The sequence below is a fragment of the Zeus faber genome (assembly GCF_960531495.2).
Source record: "Zeus faber genome assembly, chromosome: 6".
Taxonomy (NCBI): Eukaryota; Metazoa; Chordata; class Actinopteri; order Zeiformes; family Zeidae; genus Zeus; species Zeus faber.
Genome location: NC_137201.1, coordinates 32789312 through 32806364, shown reverse-complemented (window position 1 = coordinate 32806364; position 17053 = coordinate 32789312). Strand labels below are relative to the sequence as shown.

Genomic DNA, 17053 nt, shown 5'->3' with positions numbered 1-17053 from the left:
CAGTTGAGTACCTACTGTAAGTGTTACAAGCATCAGGTCAATTAATAAATTACAAACCAACATCTTGTTTGTATAGCAAACTTCATTCACTTTTCATAAAACCCAGTTTAAATAATCATTAAAATACAGATGTTCTTGCAGGTGCAAGAACATTTGTGTTTGAAGACCCATAGAATTTGCAAATTTGAGAGGTCATCTCTAGTTCCTCCTCCGAAGCAGGAACATGAGGAAGATGGCGCTGAGCAGAATGCAGAGCGTGCAGACGGTGGGGACGACGATCTCCGTCACCATCTCCATGTGGCTGGTCAGGGGGTCTGGGGGAGACGAAGACACAGCGACAACGCGTGAAGGCCCCGGCCTGGACGCTGCAGCAACACGGCGCTCAGGCACAGCACTCAAAGGGTTAACCTCTTCTCTCTCAGTAATCCCAACTGTTAATAGTGAGTGAGTCATTCCTTACCATGAATAAGTCTTAGAATATTGGCAGCAGTACTCCGCTGTTCCTCTAATAAAGAAAGAGAAATCACTCAGTTGAACCAAGTCACATTAACCCTTTGAGAACTACAGTGCACTCATGGATGAGGACGGCCAGAGAAAAGCGCTTTCGGTTGTAGACTGGAGTCAAGATATTACACTGTTAGAAGAGAGGTTAAAAAAAAAAAAGGGTTTCATATCAGGTTATACACGTTATTGTTTAGGATAAACACGCTCATGTCTGGTTAGTTTTAAAGGTCATTTTGTGAGTCGCACTCAAAGCCACACAAAGAAGAAAATAAAAAGGAGATGATTCAGAAAGCGTTTAATCCCCAGGAGAGAATCAGTAATCGTTATGTACCCTTTTAATCCCTAAACTTCATCATGCACTGGCCAAACCTTTGGCATTTCTGCATTTTCCTTGGATTTTCTTCTAGCTGGAGAGGCAAACAAAGAAAAATCCTGTTAGATTTTGGTGACTAGTCCAACGACCAATAACTTGATCATGGTTGTTTTAAAGAGCTTTGAAGAACAGAACCACCTGCTTGAATACCTCCAACACCGTATTCACAACTCCAATCTTTGTCGTAGTTGTTGCTTTTAAAAGTTAGAATGTTTGTTTGTTTACCCCAGCTAGTGTGAAGTTTCCGTGACGCGTGCGGTCGTACCTGCGGCCAGGAGCTGGTTGCTGGAGGAGCAGGTCTCCGTGGCCTTCCGCTTCCAGTTCTCCACCTTGGATCATACACACTGAGCACGTGAGTCACGCTGCACGGAGCCACGTGAACGTCAGCACAAACAACGCGGTGGGCTTTTTGGAGCGGACAAAGAATCGCGTGAAGGAGATGATTCAGCGAGTTGGGGAGGAAACGCGTCATTCGTCCGTCCCGGCAGGGTGGGGGGGCTCCGTGCCGGGTTGAGCTCTAGGGATTTCTTTGAATGGAATGAGGAACGTTTTCGGAGAGAACAGAACATTTCTGATGCTCCGAAAAAGAAGATATTTCAAAGAGATATTTCAAAATTTAAGCCCGTGAATCGTCACCACAATTTAGCCCGATGAAAGTATTTCCTTGTCTGGATGAAGTATTAATTTCCTTCCTTTTCTCGTCAGTTTTCATGCAGCGAAGACAAGAGGGGCGAGAAAACTGAACGGGACGGCTTCACATGAGAGGACGGAGACGCAACGCCCTTTTTAATAAACGAGAAAAGGAAGAGACCGGGGGGTGGGTGCTCGAGCCTCGCCCCGCCCTCGCTCACCTCTCTCTGGTTGGGGAAGCCGTTGGAGCTGATGATGCGCTTGTAGTACTGGACCGAGGCCTTGGGGTAGCGCGGCTTGTTCTTGTTCCTGAAGTCCACGTAGTAGAGGCCGAAGCGCTCTGAGAAGCCCTCGTCCCACTCAAACTTGTCCAGCAGGGACCAGGCGGTGTAGCCGCGCACGTTCACGCCGTCTCTGATGGCTGCGGGACAGAAGCAGGGAGCGGTTGGAAGGGGGCGGAAGGTTTTCCCTGGCAGCGCCGCGATTCGGGAAAAGGTCCCGAGCCGAGGCGCGTTTCCGGGCCTCCCCCACCTTTGAGCATCTCGTTGATGTAGTCTCTGTAGTAATGTATTCTCCAGTCATCGCACAGCTCGGTGCACGTCATCTTCTCCGAGACGCCGTTTTCTGTCACGTAGATCATGGGGTTGCCGTACTGAGTCTGAAAAAGAAAATCGCGACAATGTGTGATCACATGATCACGTTCTGCGTTTGCCGGAATGCAACGGAAAAAAAAAAAGAAAAAAAAAGAAAATGAGATTGCATGCAAATTGAACTGAGGCGGAAATTCCGGGATCTTGAGTCAATCGTGTGGATTCGCTAATTAACTAATTAAGCAGGACTCTTACTTCCTGCACCTGGAATTACACACATCCGACACCCACTGCTCAGCACACGCTGCCCACGTCACCTTGACGAAGTTGAGCAGGCGTCTGAAGCCCCAGGGGACGGAGTAGAGCCACTCGGACCCGGGGTCGGGCCAGCGGGGGTCCACCAGCTCGGCAAGGTCCCGGTCGGTGGAGTAGCTGCCGCCCGTGCGGCCCGATGGGTAGTTCTTCTGGGTGATGTAGCGGGTGGTGAAGTGGCCGATGCCGAGGAAGTCGCAGGTTCCCTTGATGTAGCTCTTCTCCTGGGAGGAGAAGGAGGGGAGGCGGGACGTCCCCAGACCCTGCTGGGTGCTCTTCCTCCCTGGACACGGCGGGAAGGGAGGCAAAGGTCAGGGGTCAAATACTGTACGATGGAAATAGCACCTTGTGGTGCGGAGATGGGATGGTTTGAGCAGCCACACCTGACCTGGATCTAGGTGATTGGGTCAGGGTGGCTGCATGCCTGTTGCTCATTGGTTGGGCTAACAAGCAGCAGGTTAAAACCCCCATCCCCACACTCACTCAGGATAGGAGCCCTGTCATGACATGTTCTATCTGCTCCTGGCTTGTTCCACCGAGCCTCCTCTCTACAATCAACTGGTGTCTACAACCCATCGTCGTCTGTGTGTCTGTGCCGGAGGGCCCTGGAAAGTGGCGTGTGGCAGGCAGCCACACCTCCACACTGCTTACCGGCTTCCCCGCGAGGATAAATCGCAGGAAAATACGACTAACTACGACCACGCGTCCCGCTGGGAGAAAAATTGAGGTCGTAAAGCAGGAAGTGAAACTGCCCGGCGGTGACCTCTGAGTGTCGAGGGTTTTACTTGCCGATGAAGTCTTTCATCACTTGGGGGTAGTCTCCGTGGAAGATGGGCGTGGCAAACCAGCCCAAGTAGAACTGCACGTATCTCTCTGCTGCGTCGATGTCCTTCTGGTTGCTGATGTCCACCGGCTCGCCCCAGTCCCCGGACAGAGAGATGCCCACCAGACCTGCGGGCGGTGGGAGCGGCATTTACCTAAAAATCTTCGGTCAAAGAATTTCACCCGCGGCTCTGGCCTCGCTCACCTTTCTGCTTGGCGCGCCACTGGGTGTCATAGGAGTGCCAAACTTTAGCGTGGGCCTAAAAGGAAGGAATCATAACACAACAATGCTCAATCAAATTCGAGCTCCGGCGCAAAAATTCAAGAGATGAACGTCCGAGCGACAGTTTTCTGGTTTTATTGGCAGCATCTCACCTTGATGATGTGGTGAGCAGCTCTGTAGGCGCCGGTTCCTCTCATCTTCAACCCAGGAGCGTGTTCGCCCGTTTCGTAGCCCTCAACAGCGATGGACTGATGTCGGGAAACAAACAAATCGATGAAAGCAGGGTTTGAACATCAGCGTGGCAGTTTGCAACCGTTCTATCTCAATTTTATGAATTGGGGGGGAAAAAAAAGTGAATCCTCGCGCCACAAAACATGGCCGTGTCGGTAAAAACGCACCCACGGGTTGTTGAACGTGATCCAATATTTCACTCGGTTGCCAAACCTCTCAAAGCACAGGTTGGCAAACTCATTGAAGTGATTGACCATGCTGATGTTCTGCCATCCACCGTATTTTTCTTGCAAAACCTAGAAGGGGAGTAGGCCGACAGGTTAGGGGGGTGAGGCGGTGGAGGTGTCAGATGTGAGACGTGTGGGGCTGCCTCCACCTGCGGCAGATCCCAGTGGTACAGCGTGACGATGGGTGTGATCTTGTTCTCCAGCAGGTGGTCGATGAGGTCATCGTAGTATTTTATCCCCTTCTCGTTGACGTGGTCCGCTGTGAACGGATGCGGCAGCATTGAGTTCTCCGCCCGCCTCGGCACCAACCAATCAGACGCAGAATGAGAAAGTCACTCACATTTGATGCCAGTGGGGATGATCCTCGGCCAGGAGATGGAGAAGCGATAGTGGTTGAGCTTCAGCTCCTTCATCAGAGAAACGTCGTCCTGCACAACAACAAGCGGCGACAACGCTCTTACGCCCTGAGAAGCCACGTGCCCGGGTGACCGGGCATCCCAGAATGAACACCAGTCTCCTAAATTCTACAGCCACGGCCTTGTCGTGGTGTCTTCCTGGCTGCAGTCGCCACGGTTACCATCTGGTCTCCTGTCGTTCCACCCCTGATAAGTCATGTCCACGGGTCTCCATGAAAGTACTGTCGAGGTTAATTAAATGTTTCGATAATGTCAGTGTGGAAGCGCATGAACATTGTTTGCGTCTCCTTTGGGGTTTTGGGCCTGGCTGTGATTAAAATCGCTATCAATAAAACTGGTTGTAGATAATAATCCTGTTATCCAGCCGACTTTGGGGTCCAGGTGTAATATTCACGCTGATCTGTGTTTACAAAATGTAAACCGGAGCAAAACTCAATCAGTTTTTTTAAAAATCAAACCCATGTGCTGCTGATTATGTTGCGCTACTGTAGTGTTGAATATCAATTATTTTATATATTTAGATATTAGAAAATGTAGCCACGGTGTTGGATGGCGCTCTCCTCACACATGGAAATGAGAATGCAGTTTGTATTCAACAGTGTTCCGGTTTGAGACTTGAAATGTGGTCATCCAACCCCCAAATGTTTGACCAGTACTTTGACCCGAATTGTATGATCACCTTTATCTTGTAGTATCCCTCGCAGGAGGCGTCTCCCGTGTCGTTGCGTTCTATTCTCCCCTTCTTGTGCGTGAACACGTCCCAGATGCTCAGTCCTTTTCCATCTTTGTCCCAGGCTCCTTCGGTTTGATAGGCTGAACTGCCGGCACCCCACGAAAATCCTGAGACACCCAACAACCGTCAGTTCCAACCGACGGTTCACCCACCGCTGCGGTCCGTAGCGGTCGGACGGGGGCGCCCTACGTACCTACGTACGTAGGGCGTACACCGATGCCCGAAGCAGCATGAAGCAGCAGCAGAGCCCCTCGCAGACACTCGGCCCTTTTTGAAGTTGTGCAGCTTAAAATCATTGTTATCATTGTCATTGTGAAATTGTGTTTCCCCACAAAAATAACAGGTGGTTATTGCTCAATCCTACTTTTCTTTAATAAATATTTGAGGTCCCACCCTAAAAAAAATGTGTGGTCCCAATCCAGGCCTCCCCATGGGACATTTAAACAAAGGCCTAGTTGTCAGAGCCAGGGACGGATTAAATGAACGGATTGACACACCCTGCCCTCTGCTCTGTCAAACAAATTTCTTTGTTTGCTACGTGGTTATTGATTATTATCATGGTTAATTTAGTTAAGCATATTTTAAAAAAAAATGTCTGGCATAGATACAAATGTATATATTTACACCCCAAAATCATACTTATTCTCTATAGACATTTTTGTGTACACTTGAAATGAGCTGTTTATTCCTTGAATTGACATAAATAAAGATTTAGATGAGGTCATTATGTATATTTAATCTGTTTTATCAGCTGCCGAGTTGGCCGCTGGCTCTCAGCTCTCCTGTGTAGATCTCACCAGCTGGAAAAGTGCCATAATAGAAGGAGCCGCGGTCGTTCTTTGCCCAGTCGAAGTCCTCAGCCGCAGACAGACACAGCACCAGCACAAGCACATGGCACAGCTTCAGTGCACGGAGGGGCAGCATCGCACTCCTGGGCCTGAGGAAAGTCAACCTTTCTGAGCGGCGTTGCAAACGAAACCTTTTACTTTTACTGAGTATGTATTTTTTTTTTTCAAGGATAAGTATTTTTACTCAGTCGCATTTTGCCAGTTTCCTCGTGCGACAATTTAAATACATGGCCCCTAATGTGGTGATGGCTCCCCTTGTCGCCCCTGGATGTTGTTGGTGTGGCTTACTTTTCTCCCTTTAACTAATTAAGTGTAGTTACACATTTACTGCGATGCATTAATAAAAACAACACTGTGAAAGGAAACTCCAAACACATCATGACTTGAATCCACTTGGCTTTAGGTTGCGTTTCATTTATCTGACTGAGATTTGAAATAAATGAGACTGAATGTAACTTGTATATGAAAGAATCCTTTCTTACTATTTCTAAGCACTTTCACTCAAACCGGAGTTAAAACAGTATATTTATTGAGTCGTCACCCACCTCTGCTTGCAGCACAGTTAGTCTTGTTCTAGTCAAGTCACTCTCTGACCTGCAGATGAAGGAGAAGCGTGGCTCTTTTATTTAACCGTTATCACTCACACCCACATGGTTATGCAGGTGTGGAAAAGCGATATTATTTTGGTGTAAACAGTGTTTGTGACAGTGAAAGAAACTCTGTATATGGTTTCAGCTGATTGTCAAACAGTTGAGAAGCGTCCAGCGCCGGGGCCCAAAAGAGAGCGATTCCTCTTTTCAAGCTCAATGGAGTGTGAGCTGATTCTGCTGTGATGGACAGATCCCTCACAAAGAACCCTTTCACCTCTGTAAGCAAAGCCAATGTCAGGGGGGTTGATATATTTACAGAATGCTACCACATGGTGGGGGAGCACGGTATCAAATTCATTTATTTTCCTATTGTAAATTGTACTCCAAACTGAGTGAAGAAATTCAATATTCATACACATGCATTATTCTTTGTCATTTAAAATGGTGGCATACATACAGTATTTTGAGTAAAGTGTCTATTTTGAGAAAATTTACAATTTACAAATGTAGTGTACCAATTTGATTATTTTGCCTGTTTTCAGTGTAATTTAAATAAATATTCTCGTCATTGTACAAAGAAAACTTTGTGTTGATCTTCTCACGTCACTTTTGGTTTCTCATTTTCATTTTTTTTAAATATTGTTTTTTGAGGGTTTAATATTAAGCGAGAGCACTATCAGTCCTTTGGGATTCCTTCCCTTACATGCACTCAATACAACACACTCACACAACACTCTCACAATACTCACACAATAACCTGTTCAAACTAAAAGTTTGAACAGGTTCAGCTAGTCTACAATATTTAAGAATATGAGTTTTGTGCATTTAAAGACAGTTTAACTTTAAAAAAGTGTTTTAAGTCTATATAAACAAACCACATAAAAAAAACCTCTTGGGTTGTGTACTTTCATATTCGAGTGAGTTTAAGTACGCATATCTTTTCAATGGGATTAATATTACCCCCCCCCCAGTTTTGTCATTTTGCCTCTTAACTCCCCCATAAAAAAATATGAATTGCAATCTTGTTACTGTGCTCATGTAATAAACTTTTTGCATTTGCAACAGCATCATTCACTCCCAAATAAGGCGCCACAAGACACTACCATAACATTATAAAAACATGTATTCCAATAACATTACATTTTACAGGTGCATGGGATAAGCAGTGTGTGTTACCTACCAGTTACCTGTGTGCGTAATGAGATGTTCATGAGCAGGGGTCCACAGTGTGCGAGTCCCAGTCCCCGCGTGATGCCAGGCGCTCCAGTGGTGGCTGGAGGCGCACAACTCTGTATATATGAATCAGTGAAATCCCTATTGTGCCCCCTGCACGCAGCTCTCCCCTTTCTGCAGGGCACCGTTGCCCTGGGGTGAAAGCAGCCCTCATTGTGTCACCCTATTGTTTTTACTGTTTAGAAAATGCTGAATGGTTTGCGAGTGGAAAGTGTTTGCACTGCATTAACTGTTTGGTAAAAGCAAACGCAAGGATCGAATTGGGACGAGGATACGCAGAAGGGACAGGGGGATGTTAAACAGCTGGATGTCTTCTGTATTCCACCAGGATATGAATGTTAACCATGCATTACTTACAAAAATGGGTCTAACAGTTAACTGACAATCCAATCAATGGAACTCAGGACAAAATGCTTTATTTTGTGCTTATCGATATCTATCTAATACATAGTGCTGCCTTCTTATATGGCCCAGCCATATAAGCCATTTTTATGGCAAAAGTAACATCCAGAATTCTCTTCACTGGTGCTTATTGTACAATATCAACAGCAACCAAAACACATCTAATAACACTGTTATGCTGCATAACAGTGAGACAGAAAATAAATTGACACAAATTTGAGCAACATCAAGTACAACTCTGACCGTCACGCTGCCCGCCGGACACTGGTCAAATGCACCCTGTTTCACTGAACTTTCATCCTTCTACTCAAATAACTTAAACTTTTTGGGCGAGATACAAAATAGGCCAGCAAACTGAAGTCCGTTCGTTTATCTTCTTTAGGGGGGGTTAAAAAAAAAAAAAAAAAGAGAATAATCCGCTGGAATACTGCAGCAGCTCATCAGTAGTCATCCTCTTCCTCCTCTTCCTCATAATCCCCCTCAGGCATCAAGTCGAGCTCATTGTCATTGTCTTCGCCATCATCCTCATCCTCATTGTCGTCGTCGTCGTCGTCCTCCTCCTCCATTTCATAATTGGCAGGTGCACTCAGGAGGAGCTTGGTTTGATTGATCTCGCTCTCGTCATCAAGGTTGACTTGAATCTAAACATCAGATCACGTTGACATCAGAAAAATGTGTTACATTCCCAGATAAGTACAAACAACGCTCCACGCCACCCCCTGGCAGGTCAGGGCTTAAACAGGCCCATTGTTTTGAGAATAACAATAGTATAGTCAGTGGTTACAATCCCTACACCAGGGCTACTGTAGAGTAAAAACCATCAGCACTTGTGGTCCCGAGGCCTGAGGTTCAGAACCACAGCTTGAAATTGTCTAAATGAGCTGATCATGAGCAGGGATCTCTGAGGAAGTCACACTGAGATTAAGTCGGAGCTTTTAAACAACGGTGGTAAGAAAATGACTCACTGAGCCACAATGCACACGCTGTTTCGCACACACCGCTCATGAGAATGTATCAATACTGAATGCCTTCGTTCACAAAGGAGAGCGATTTAATGATTATGAACACGCAGTTGGGTGATTTCCCCCCCCCCTCTTTCTTTAGTTGTATTGCTCTAGGAATGTGCATTACTCTTTCAAAGCAGTTTACCTCCATTTCAGGGGATCCAGGCTGCGAGGCTCCTTCATCTGTCTGCGCATTGATGATTGATTTTAAGGCCCCTTCTTCAAACTGAAACACAGAGAAAACAGTTGAGACAGCATCACGGCAAAGACACCGCCTTCAACCAAGAAAAACATGACGGAGCGCCTCTTCCCACCTTCAGCCTATTCAGCTGGTCCTGCAACATGACTTTGATTTTCAGCAGAGTCTCCTCTTCCTTCTTCAGCTCCTGCAGACGGCTGTGCATGTTTACTGGCACGGTGCGGTCAGACCATTCCTGCTGGGAAAGAGCGATGAATAGCAAAACCCCAACAACGAGAGCTGCCACCATCTCTAGAAGACCGCCTCTCGCAAAGAGCTCGGCAGACTACAACGTCTTGGTTGGATTTCATCACCAGAGATCACCTGTTTCCATCCAAATTTAATGGGAATTTTAAACCAATGCTAGATGCCACTGGTTACTGCGCTGTACTGTTTACCTTCACACACACTACCTCACTTTATTCACATGCCACTTTACTACACATATCTGTATATACATAATAGTCTATACCTTTTATTTCTATTTTGTGTTCCTACTTTGTACAATACCCTGTTTTTACTCTTATTTTATTCTATTTACGAATTGAATTGAGTTTTAGGAATCAGTTCGTTCATTAGTCATCGTGCCAGTTACTACTTTTTGTGCATAATCTTTTGCATTGTCACTTCACTGCATATATGTATGATCGTATGTATATGTATGTGACAAATAAACATCTTGAATCTTGACACAAATGACATGACAACAAATAGAATGTAAACTAGCTGCTTTCCCATCATTCGGGCTCAGGCAGCTTGACTGTCTGATGTCTTCTTGTTCCAGTGTTAAACGCCAATAAAGGTGTGTTCTGCAGAAGCTAGACGTGTTATTATAAACACTGTTCACTAGCACGGACATGCATTGTTTCCAACTTTTATTCTATGCCACTATTACTATATTGCCATTGCCAATTCAGTTGCAGGGCACTTATTTGTCACTTGGCAGTTAATCTCCGTGATAACGCCAGCCCTTCCACCACCACATGCGGACAAACGAGCGACGGAGCGTCCGTCACACTCGGGCTAAACAGCCCCGAAGGCGACGCACAGAAAGCGGCCACACACCAGACGCCGGCCATGTCTCCGCCCCGTTACCTCGGCGTTACACGTCGTTCCTACTCCCCCATGCGGGCCCCGGCGTCCCGCAACACTCAACGCACCGCGACGCGTCCGAAAGCCCCGGCGGGAGACGGTTTGTTCTGGGGCGCAGCGCGTCCCTCTCCTCCTGGGGCGGACACAAACACGGCGGCCACTTCCGGGGTGCGTTCGCCCACGTCACACGCAACGTCACGTCCGGACGCACCGGCGACCGCGTCCGTCCCCGTGGCGACACCTGGCGGACGGATGGTGAAGTGGCGCCGCTCCGCCGTCAGAGCGCTGCTCCGCGGTGGAGAACGACCCCGTCCCCAACGCACTCATTTCAGCTGGTGACATTTATTCTTGCTGCGCTCGCGGTGTCCCTTCCTTTTGGAGGAGGTTTGAAGTGGCAGGTGTCAACTTTACGGCCCCCGGGAGGAGTGGTGTTAGGCTCCCCCGTAAAACATGAAGGTCGCAGGGCCGCAAGACAAATTAGGCCTCGGCCGGACCCGCTCGCTAATTCCACACTTCTCGAGGCGCGACTTGGAAGGGAGGTGTAAATTGGGCTTTAAGTGCCGCCGGTGTAAACCCCAAGCGGTGATTTTATTTTCATTGTTGTGCAGAAATAAAGTTGCAGAACTATGCAAAGCAAAGCGTGGGGTCAGTTAAAAGTGTGTTAAGGATGTTGAAAGTGGCGCCGGCGAAACATTACAAACCCTTGGATGCGTTCTGACCCTAACGCGTTTTGCGTCGCTCCGCTGAGATCGCACAGAGAAACGTGCGTGATCTGGAGCGCTGTGTCCCTGTGTGACCAGGAGCTCCAGGTCCCCAAACCGAGCCCGCTCTGTGAGGTGAGGTACCGGCAGGACATGGATTTTTAAATAATTTTATTGTTGTTTTACATGTTTAATAATATATCTTGTGGGTGGGGGTGAGTGTTATACTTGTGTCGTCTGAATTTGCCCACCACACTAAGTACGTGGCAAATAACATTAGACAGATAAGGCAATGCAAGGTAATTTGTTTATCACATTTCACGTGTAACACTCCACTAGTGCCACTTGTTCCCAGAGAAGTTTTATCTGTGACTGTGATAAATGACAAAATCTACTGATTGTCAGTCGCTTTGGACAAAAGTGTCTGCATGTCTACGACATGATGCAATGCATAAAATACATGATACCAAGGCAAAGAAGAATAAAAGCGAATCGATAGCTGAAAACAGATAAGGACATTGAAGTGCACTTTAAAACAGACCGACCCACTTAAACACGGCAGGACTCGGAGCCGACCAGATAAGGGCTCGGGGGTCCTCATCCGGGGCCTGGTCTGCCAAAGGGGCTTCACCGTTAAAGCGTTTGGGAACCCTCGTCAATAAGCAAACACAGCGGCACCCCAAATAAACAAGGCAAACGCTGCCCTGTCCCGCCCGCCAAACCCCCCGCTGACATGTGAGGGGAGCGAGGACGGCAGATAACAAATTCAGTGAAGACTGAAATACATCACAGATGGAACTCATTGATGTGAGCCAGATCCAAAACAGCTTTTAATCAGTCTTCAAAAATGTTAGAGGAACCCATTAGGTTTTTTTTACAGGATTCCTTGACTAAGTTCATCCAGATGTTTGCATTGATTATCACAGCACGTGGGCAGGACTAGAAATTAAGAGCGGAGACCAGAGAAGATGACAGAGATACCTGTCTCCATCCACACACACATTACTCACAGAAGAAAGTGAGTCATGTGGTGTTTCTAGAAACCACTTTTTTTTTTTTTTTCCTGAAAAGACAGTTATTCAATCACATCTCGTTGGAAAGTTAAAGTTAAAAAGACAATACCGTTCAATGCTTTGTTCATGCTCTCCTAATCTCAATCGAGAAGCTTTAATGTAGATTTCCTGTGATCAAAATCTATGATGCATTCTATGATCTACTTGAGCCAAAACATGAAATCTTACACTGTCACGGTCAGGTTCTATTGTTTAATCAGGATGTAGCCCGCTGACCCGCTGAGGACCTGAATGGCCGCCCTGTCTGTGACTACGTCAAATTCTGCTGACGTAACGGCCTATTTCCAGTGCCGTGCCCCATGCTTAACTGACAGCATTAAGAAGCTTGTTTGTTGAAGAGTCAACACTCACCACACTCCTCATGCATGTTGACATTTACGTTGCTTGTGCTAATCTGGATGTGCCCGCGCCATTCACTTACACAGTCCGGGCTGAAGTTTTGATTGACAGGAGCTTTGGGCCGTCTCTGTTTTTTTTGATAATCAACCACAGCCTTCGTGGGTGAAAGGGTCCAGTTGTACATGAATGGGTGGATTCCCAGCAGTAACGTACATGATCAAATTTGCGTTAATTCTTACTGATTGTCCATATATTTACGGACTGTTGACAACCCCTGACTCGTCTCAAATCACGGAAAATAAATCTTACATTATGTGTGTCATTTTGGACTGTATTACTGTGTTCGTACCATTTGTAATCTGCTCCTCAGGACATTTCACACAGTTGTTTTTTCTGGAACAGCAGAACACTATGGACGGCTGTACGATCCGTCTGATGTCCTGCATCTCTCGTAGTCTGGTTCTAAGACAGACCATCACATTTGCCGTCCCGTGGTATGTGACCCCACATCAGAGTTTAGTGTTTTGAGAGCCGAGCCTAGAGAGGAGGGAGGCTGAAACTGGAGCTGTCTGTCAGCGTCTGGGGGAACCTGGGGCTTTAGAGGTCAGAAGGAGAGGTACTCCGGGGTCCGTGCACCAGTAACACAGCTGCTAGTCGCCCGGCAGACATGGGAGGCCCCGTAGTGGCACCGCAGCTTAACTTTGAGCTGGCTTCAGCAGCGTAAAGCGGGCTAATGCTCGGCAGATATCGCTCTCTTCCTATAGAGTCGCAGTTGCTTCGTCGTTGTCATCACAGAGGCCGTGTTGCTGCCACGCTGCGTATTCTCTCCCAGCGCCGCGGTCCTCGGCGGGGCTGCGGCCCGCTGAGGCCTGGCGGCAGCTGAAGCCGGGCTTCTGTTGCTCTCTGCGACGCTGCTAATGGCGGTCTGGTGGTGCTCGTGTAAGCTTTTGAAGGTGCTCGCACCATCTGTGGAATGCAGTGCTGGGCGTGTTGGAAGAGGGGCCTCACCGAGGGGAGAGACAGAGAGGAAAGGGTAGGCAGGGGAGGAGGGGGTGACCTTTTGAATAGTGCCGTCAGGAAGTTATGACTCAATTTTCAACCAGAACAGGGCAGGGGAGAGCGAGAGCAGGGAAATCGAGAAAGAGGGTTGACAGACGGAGAAAGACAGAGAGAGAAGGAGAGAGAGATGATCCTGTGCAGTCTGGGTGGGGCACAGCCCAGAGAGATAAGACGGCAGGCAACACTGGACGTTTTTTCTGTGATAAATAATGGTGGAGACAGAGCCACCGGGAGATTGTGGGTTCACCATTAAAAACAGCAGAGGAAACCTAGTTCATGTCCACCACCGTATCCATCTGTATTCATCTGTAGGTCCATTCGGTGTGGGAATCACCAGGTAACTCACTGTACAATAATACTCAATACAATAATATTGTTGCAGATGGGGGGACGTGGTTAAGCCACGGTCTGCAGGTGACAGTATCGGCTTCATTCTGCGTCAGCGCAGCTGAACCGGGTCGGTCCAATCAGTCCCATTGGCGCTGATCGGCCCGAACCGGCTGGGAGAGTTTTTGTACTGTATGTGTATCTGTCTTGCAGTTAGGGATCGCGTGGTGCAGGAGCCAAGATCCTGCGGACCAGATCACGAAACGTACCCTGATGCCCATTAACTACAATTTTGTTCATGTTCACGTTTGGCCAGCAAGCCTCTTTGTTAATTCTACTAAACCCGCCGTGTCGGCACCTCACTTTTACAAATTCTCGGACAATGAGAGGTAGAGTCTCTCACAAGTGGCACCCGAACACGGACAATGGAATGAGCTGGCTGCAGGAGCGCATCGCCGAGGTGGAGGACAAGTGCGACTTCCTCCGCCGGCAGCTGCTCTGCTTCATCGCCGGTGTGACCTCCCGTGAGGATGGGACGGACCCGCGGCGGCCAAGAAAGCTCCTGGACCCTGGCTCTGGGTCTCCCTCTCCTCCATCTCCCTAGAGGACTGGGTCCAACCCGGCCCTGCACCACCTGCAGGGGCCTGGCGCCGATAGGCGCCTCCGCCGCACCACTGCTGTCTCCCGAAGGCAGGAGCGCCATGGGGAGGAGGAGGCACTGGTCCAAGCCGTGACCGACAGCTGGCCCACCACTGCCAAGCAGGAGCCAGCAGGACCAAGGACCCCCGCTGGATTCGCCAGGTCCCCAGCCCGTCCCAACGCCCTGGAGGGGAACGGCTGGGGCTCCGCTGGGCTCACCGGTGCCGCGGGACACCTCTTTTCTTTCCCGCACGGTGCCCCTCCCGCCGGCCCGGGAAGGCAGACCCCTACCCGCTGAATCCTGTGGTGCTGCGGTACCCTGTCTCCCCTTTCCATGCTTTCCCCTTTCTGTCCACTGTTAGGTCCCAGGGAAGCATGGCCCACAGACAGATGAAGGTTGGACAGATGGTTCAGGTCGCTAGTCCGCAAGGCCCCTCCTCCGGTCCGGAAGGTAAGTAGGCCAGGGATCAATAAGAGTACCACTAAGAATACAAGGGGGTAGATGTTAGGCTTTATTGGACTCTGGCTATTCCCAGACAATGGTCCAGCAACACCTGGTTCAACTCAGGACTTTGGTGGAGGCGTCACGGGTGGCGATTCGGTGTGTGCATGCGGATATTCACATGTATCCCATGGTGCTGCTTGAAATTCATTACAAGGGGAAAAAGCATAAGGTGAAGGCTGCCCTGAGCTCCCGCCTGTCACACTCCCTGATTTTGGGTACGGATTGGCCAGGGTTTGACACCTTAATGAGGGAGGCTGGGGGAGTGCGCTCACGGTCAGGAGGGAAATGTGAGTGTTGCGTTGCGCGGTGACGCTGAGGGGTTGTTAGTTGTTGCCACGGGATCAGGAGCGGAGGAGGCCCCGCGGTCTTCCCCAATCCCAGTGGTTTCTCCCACGGACGATTTCCCGCTAGAGCAGTTGCGGGACGATACCCTACGTGTGGCCTTTGAGCGGGTAGTTAAAATCGATGGTGCTTTGGTGAGCCCATACGCCCTGCTCACTCACCCATATTTTTTTCGTGATTAGTAACAGGTTATATGGAGTGAGCCAGTGACTCAGTGAGGAGAGGGAATGACCCAGCTGTTGGTTCCGAAAAGCTGTCGCAAAATGCTTAACCCACCAGAACCCAATGGCCGGTCACCTCGGACACTATAAAACCCTGCAGCTGATAATTGCCCGCTTCTATTGGCCGGGCATTTGGGCAAATGCGCACAAATGGTGTGCCGTGTGTCCTAAGTGCCAATTAGTCAATATCCAGCTACATCAACTGCACCGTTGAAGCCCCTCCCACTAACCGAGGCGCTGTTTGAAAGACTCGGTATGGACCCCATTGCACCATTAGACTGCAGTGCCCGTGGGTATCGTTTTGTGTTGCTCCTAGTGGACTATGCAACCTGGTACAACGAAGCAGTGCCCCTGCGCAGTATTACGGCCAAAAGTGTGGAGCAGGCTGCGTTTCAGGTCATCTCCCGAGTCGGGAGAATCCTGACCAACCTGGCACTTTCTTTATGTCACGTACACTTTGGAAACTTTACGCGATGTTGGCTGTCCGCTCAATTTGGACCACTGTGTACCACCCCCAGACCGACGTCCTGGTGGTGCGGCTCAATTAGACACTGAAGAACATAATTCAGAAGTTTGTGTATGACGATAGCCATAGTTGGGATAAATGGTTGGACCCTCTGTTGTTTGCGGTGCGGGAAGCTCCTCATGCCTCCACAGGATTTTTCCCCTTTGAACTCCTCCTTGACAGGAAACCCTGGGGGGTGCTGGACCTTATTAAGGAAAACTGGGAGCAATGGCCTAGCACCAGTAAGTTCAGTATGTTATGAACCTGCGAGCAAAGCTACACATGCTGGGGGGACCTGTCACAGGAGAATTTGCTCCAGGCTCAGGAACGTCAACCCCAGTTATACGACAGAAGGGCTCTACTCAGGCAAAATTTGACCCGTACCCGCGGCCCCGGGTCGACGGGCTGCTTAACCGGTTAGGCATGGCTCACTTTGTCACAACACTGGATTTAACCAAGGGCTACTGGCAGATTCCCGTTTCCAGAGTCCAAGGAAAAAACAGCTAACTCCACGCCACAGGGGTTGTACCAGTTTGTTACACTTCTATTCAGGTTGTTCGAGGCCCCAGCAACATTGACTCGGTCCTGCGTCCACACGCAGCATATGCCGCTACCTACTTGGAAGACGTCATCTTCCACAGTGATAGGTGGAGGTGGCACATGCAGCAAGTGGGGCAGTGCTCGAGTCCCTCAGGCGGGTGGGGCTCACCGCCAACACATAGAACTGTGTGGTTGGGTGGATGGAGGTATGGTATCTGAGGTACCACTTGGGTAGAGGACTGGTCTGACCCCAGGTAGATAAAACCGCCACAGTCGTGAACAGTCTGAAGCCCAAGACAAAAAAAGAGGTTAAGTAGTTCTTGCGCCGGGCCGG

The 17053-nt window shown here is 48.9% G+C and overlaps 2 protein-coding genes across 6 annotated transcripts; both read right to left on the bottom strand.

The window, feature by feature from the left end:
• Positions 1–198: 198 nt before the first annotated feature.
• On the bottom strand, positions 199–5985 carry lctlb (lactase-like b; the record flags this gene model as incomplete). The annotated part of the gene is made up of 13 exons (XM_080001941.1): positions 199–314; positions 1143–1206; positions 1729–1928; positions 2039–2165; positions 2415–2688; positions 3195–3360; positions 3437–3491; positions 3607–3702; positions 3853–3981; positions 4062–4171; positions 4253–4340; positions 5008–5168; positions 5859–5985. 13 exons carry the CDS (start codon positions 5983–5985, stop codon positions 199–201), a joined length of 1713 nt encoding a protein of 570 aa, XP_079858067.1.
• Positions 5986–8141: 2156 nt separating this feature from the next.
• snapc5 (small nuclear RNA activating complex, polypeptide 5) lies at positions 8142–12978 on the bottom strand. 5 transcript variants are annotated; one of them, XM_080002582.1, is made up of 4 exons: positions 12931–12978; positions 9453–9572; positions 9284–9364; positions 8142–8775 (listed from the first exon to the last, which is right to left on the bottom strand). In XM_080002582.1, exons 1-4 carry the CDS (start codon positions 12931–12933, stop codon positions 8575–8577), a joined length of 405 nt encoding a protein of 134 aa, XP_079858708.1. In that variant the 5' UTR covers positions 12934–12978; the 3' UTR covers positions 8142–8574. The 5 variants fall into 5 exon arrangements, with proteins under 5 accessions (XP_079858708.1, XP_079858709.1, XP_079858711.1 ...); XM_080002583.1 differs by lacking the exon at positions 12931–12978 and adding an exon at positions 10537–10635; XM_080002585.1 differs by lacking the exon at positions 12931–12978 and adding an exon at positions 10472–10623 and having other exon boundaries at positions 9453–9575.
• Between the last annotated feature and the right edge of the window lie 4075 nt (positions 12979–17053).

What these genes read in the sequence shown, in the direction of transcription:
- snapc5 (XM_080002582.1), bottom strand. An exon ending in ACCAGCTGAATAGGCTGAAG is followed by an intron (nt 9,365 to 9,452) that starts GTGGGAAGAGGC and finishes TCTGTGTTTCAG; the next exon opens with TTTGAAGAAGGGGCCTTAAA. An exon ending in CTGGATCCCCTGAAATGGAG is followed by an intron (nt 8,776 to 9,283) that starts GTAAACTGCTTT and finishes TCTGATGTTTAG; the next exon opens with ATTCAAGTCAACCTTGATGA.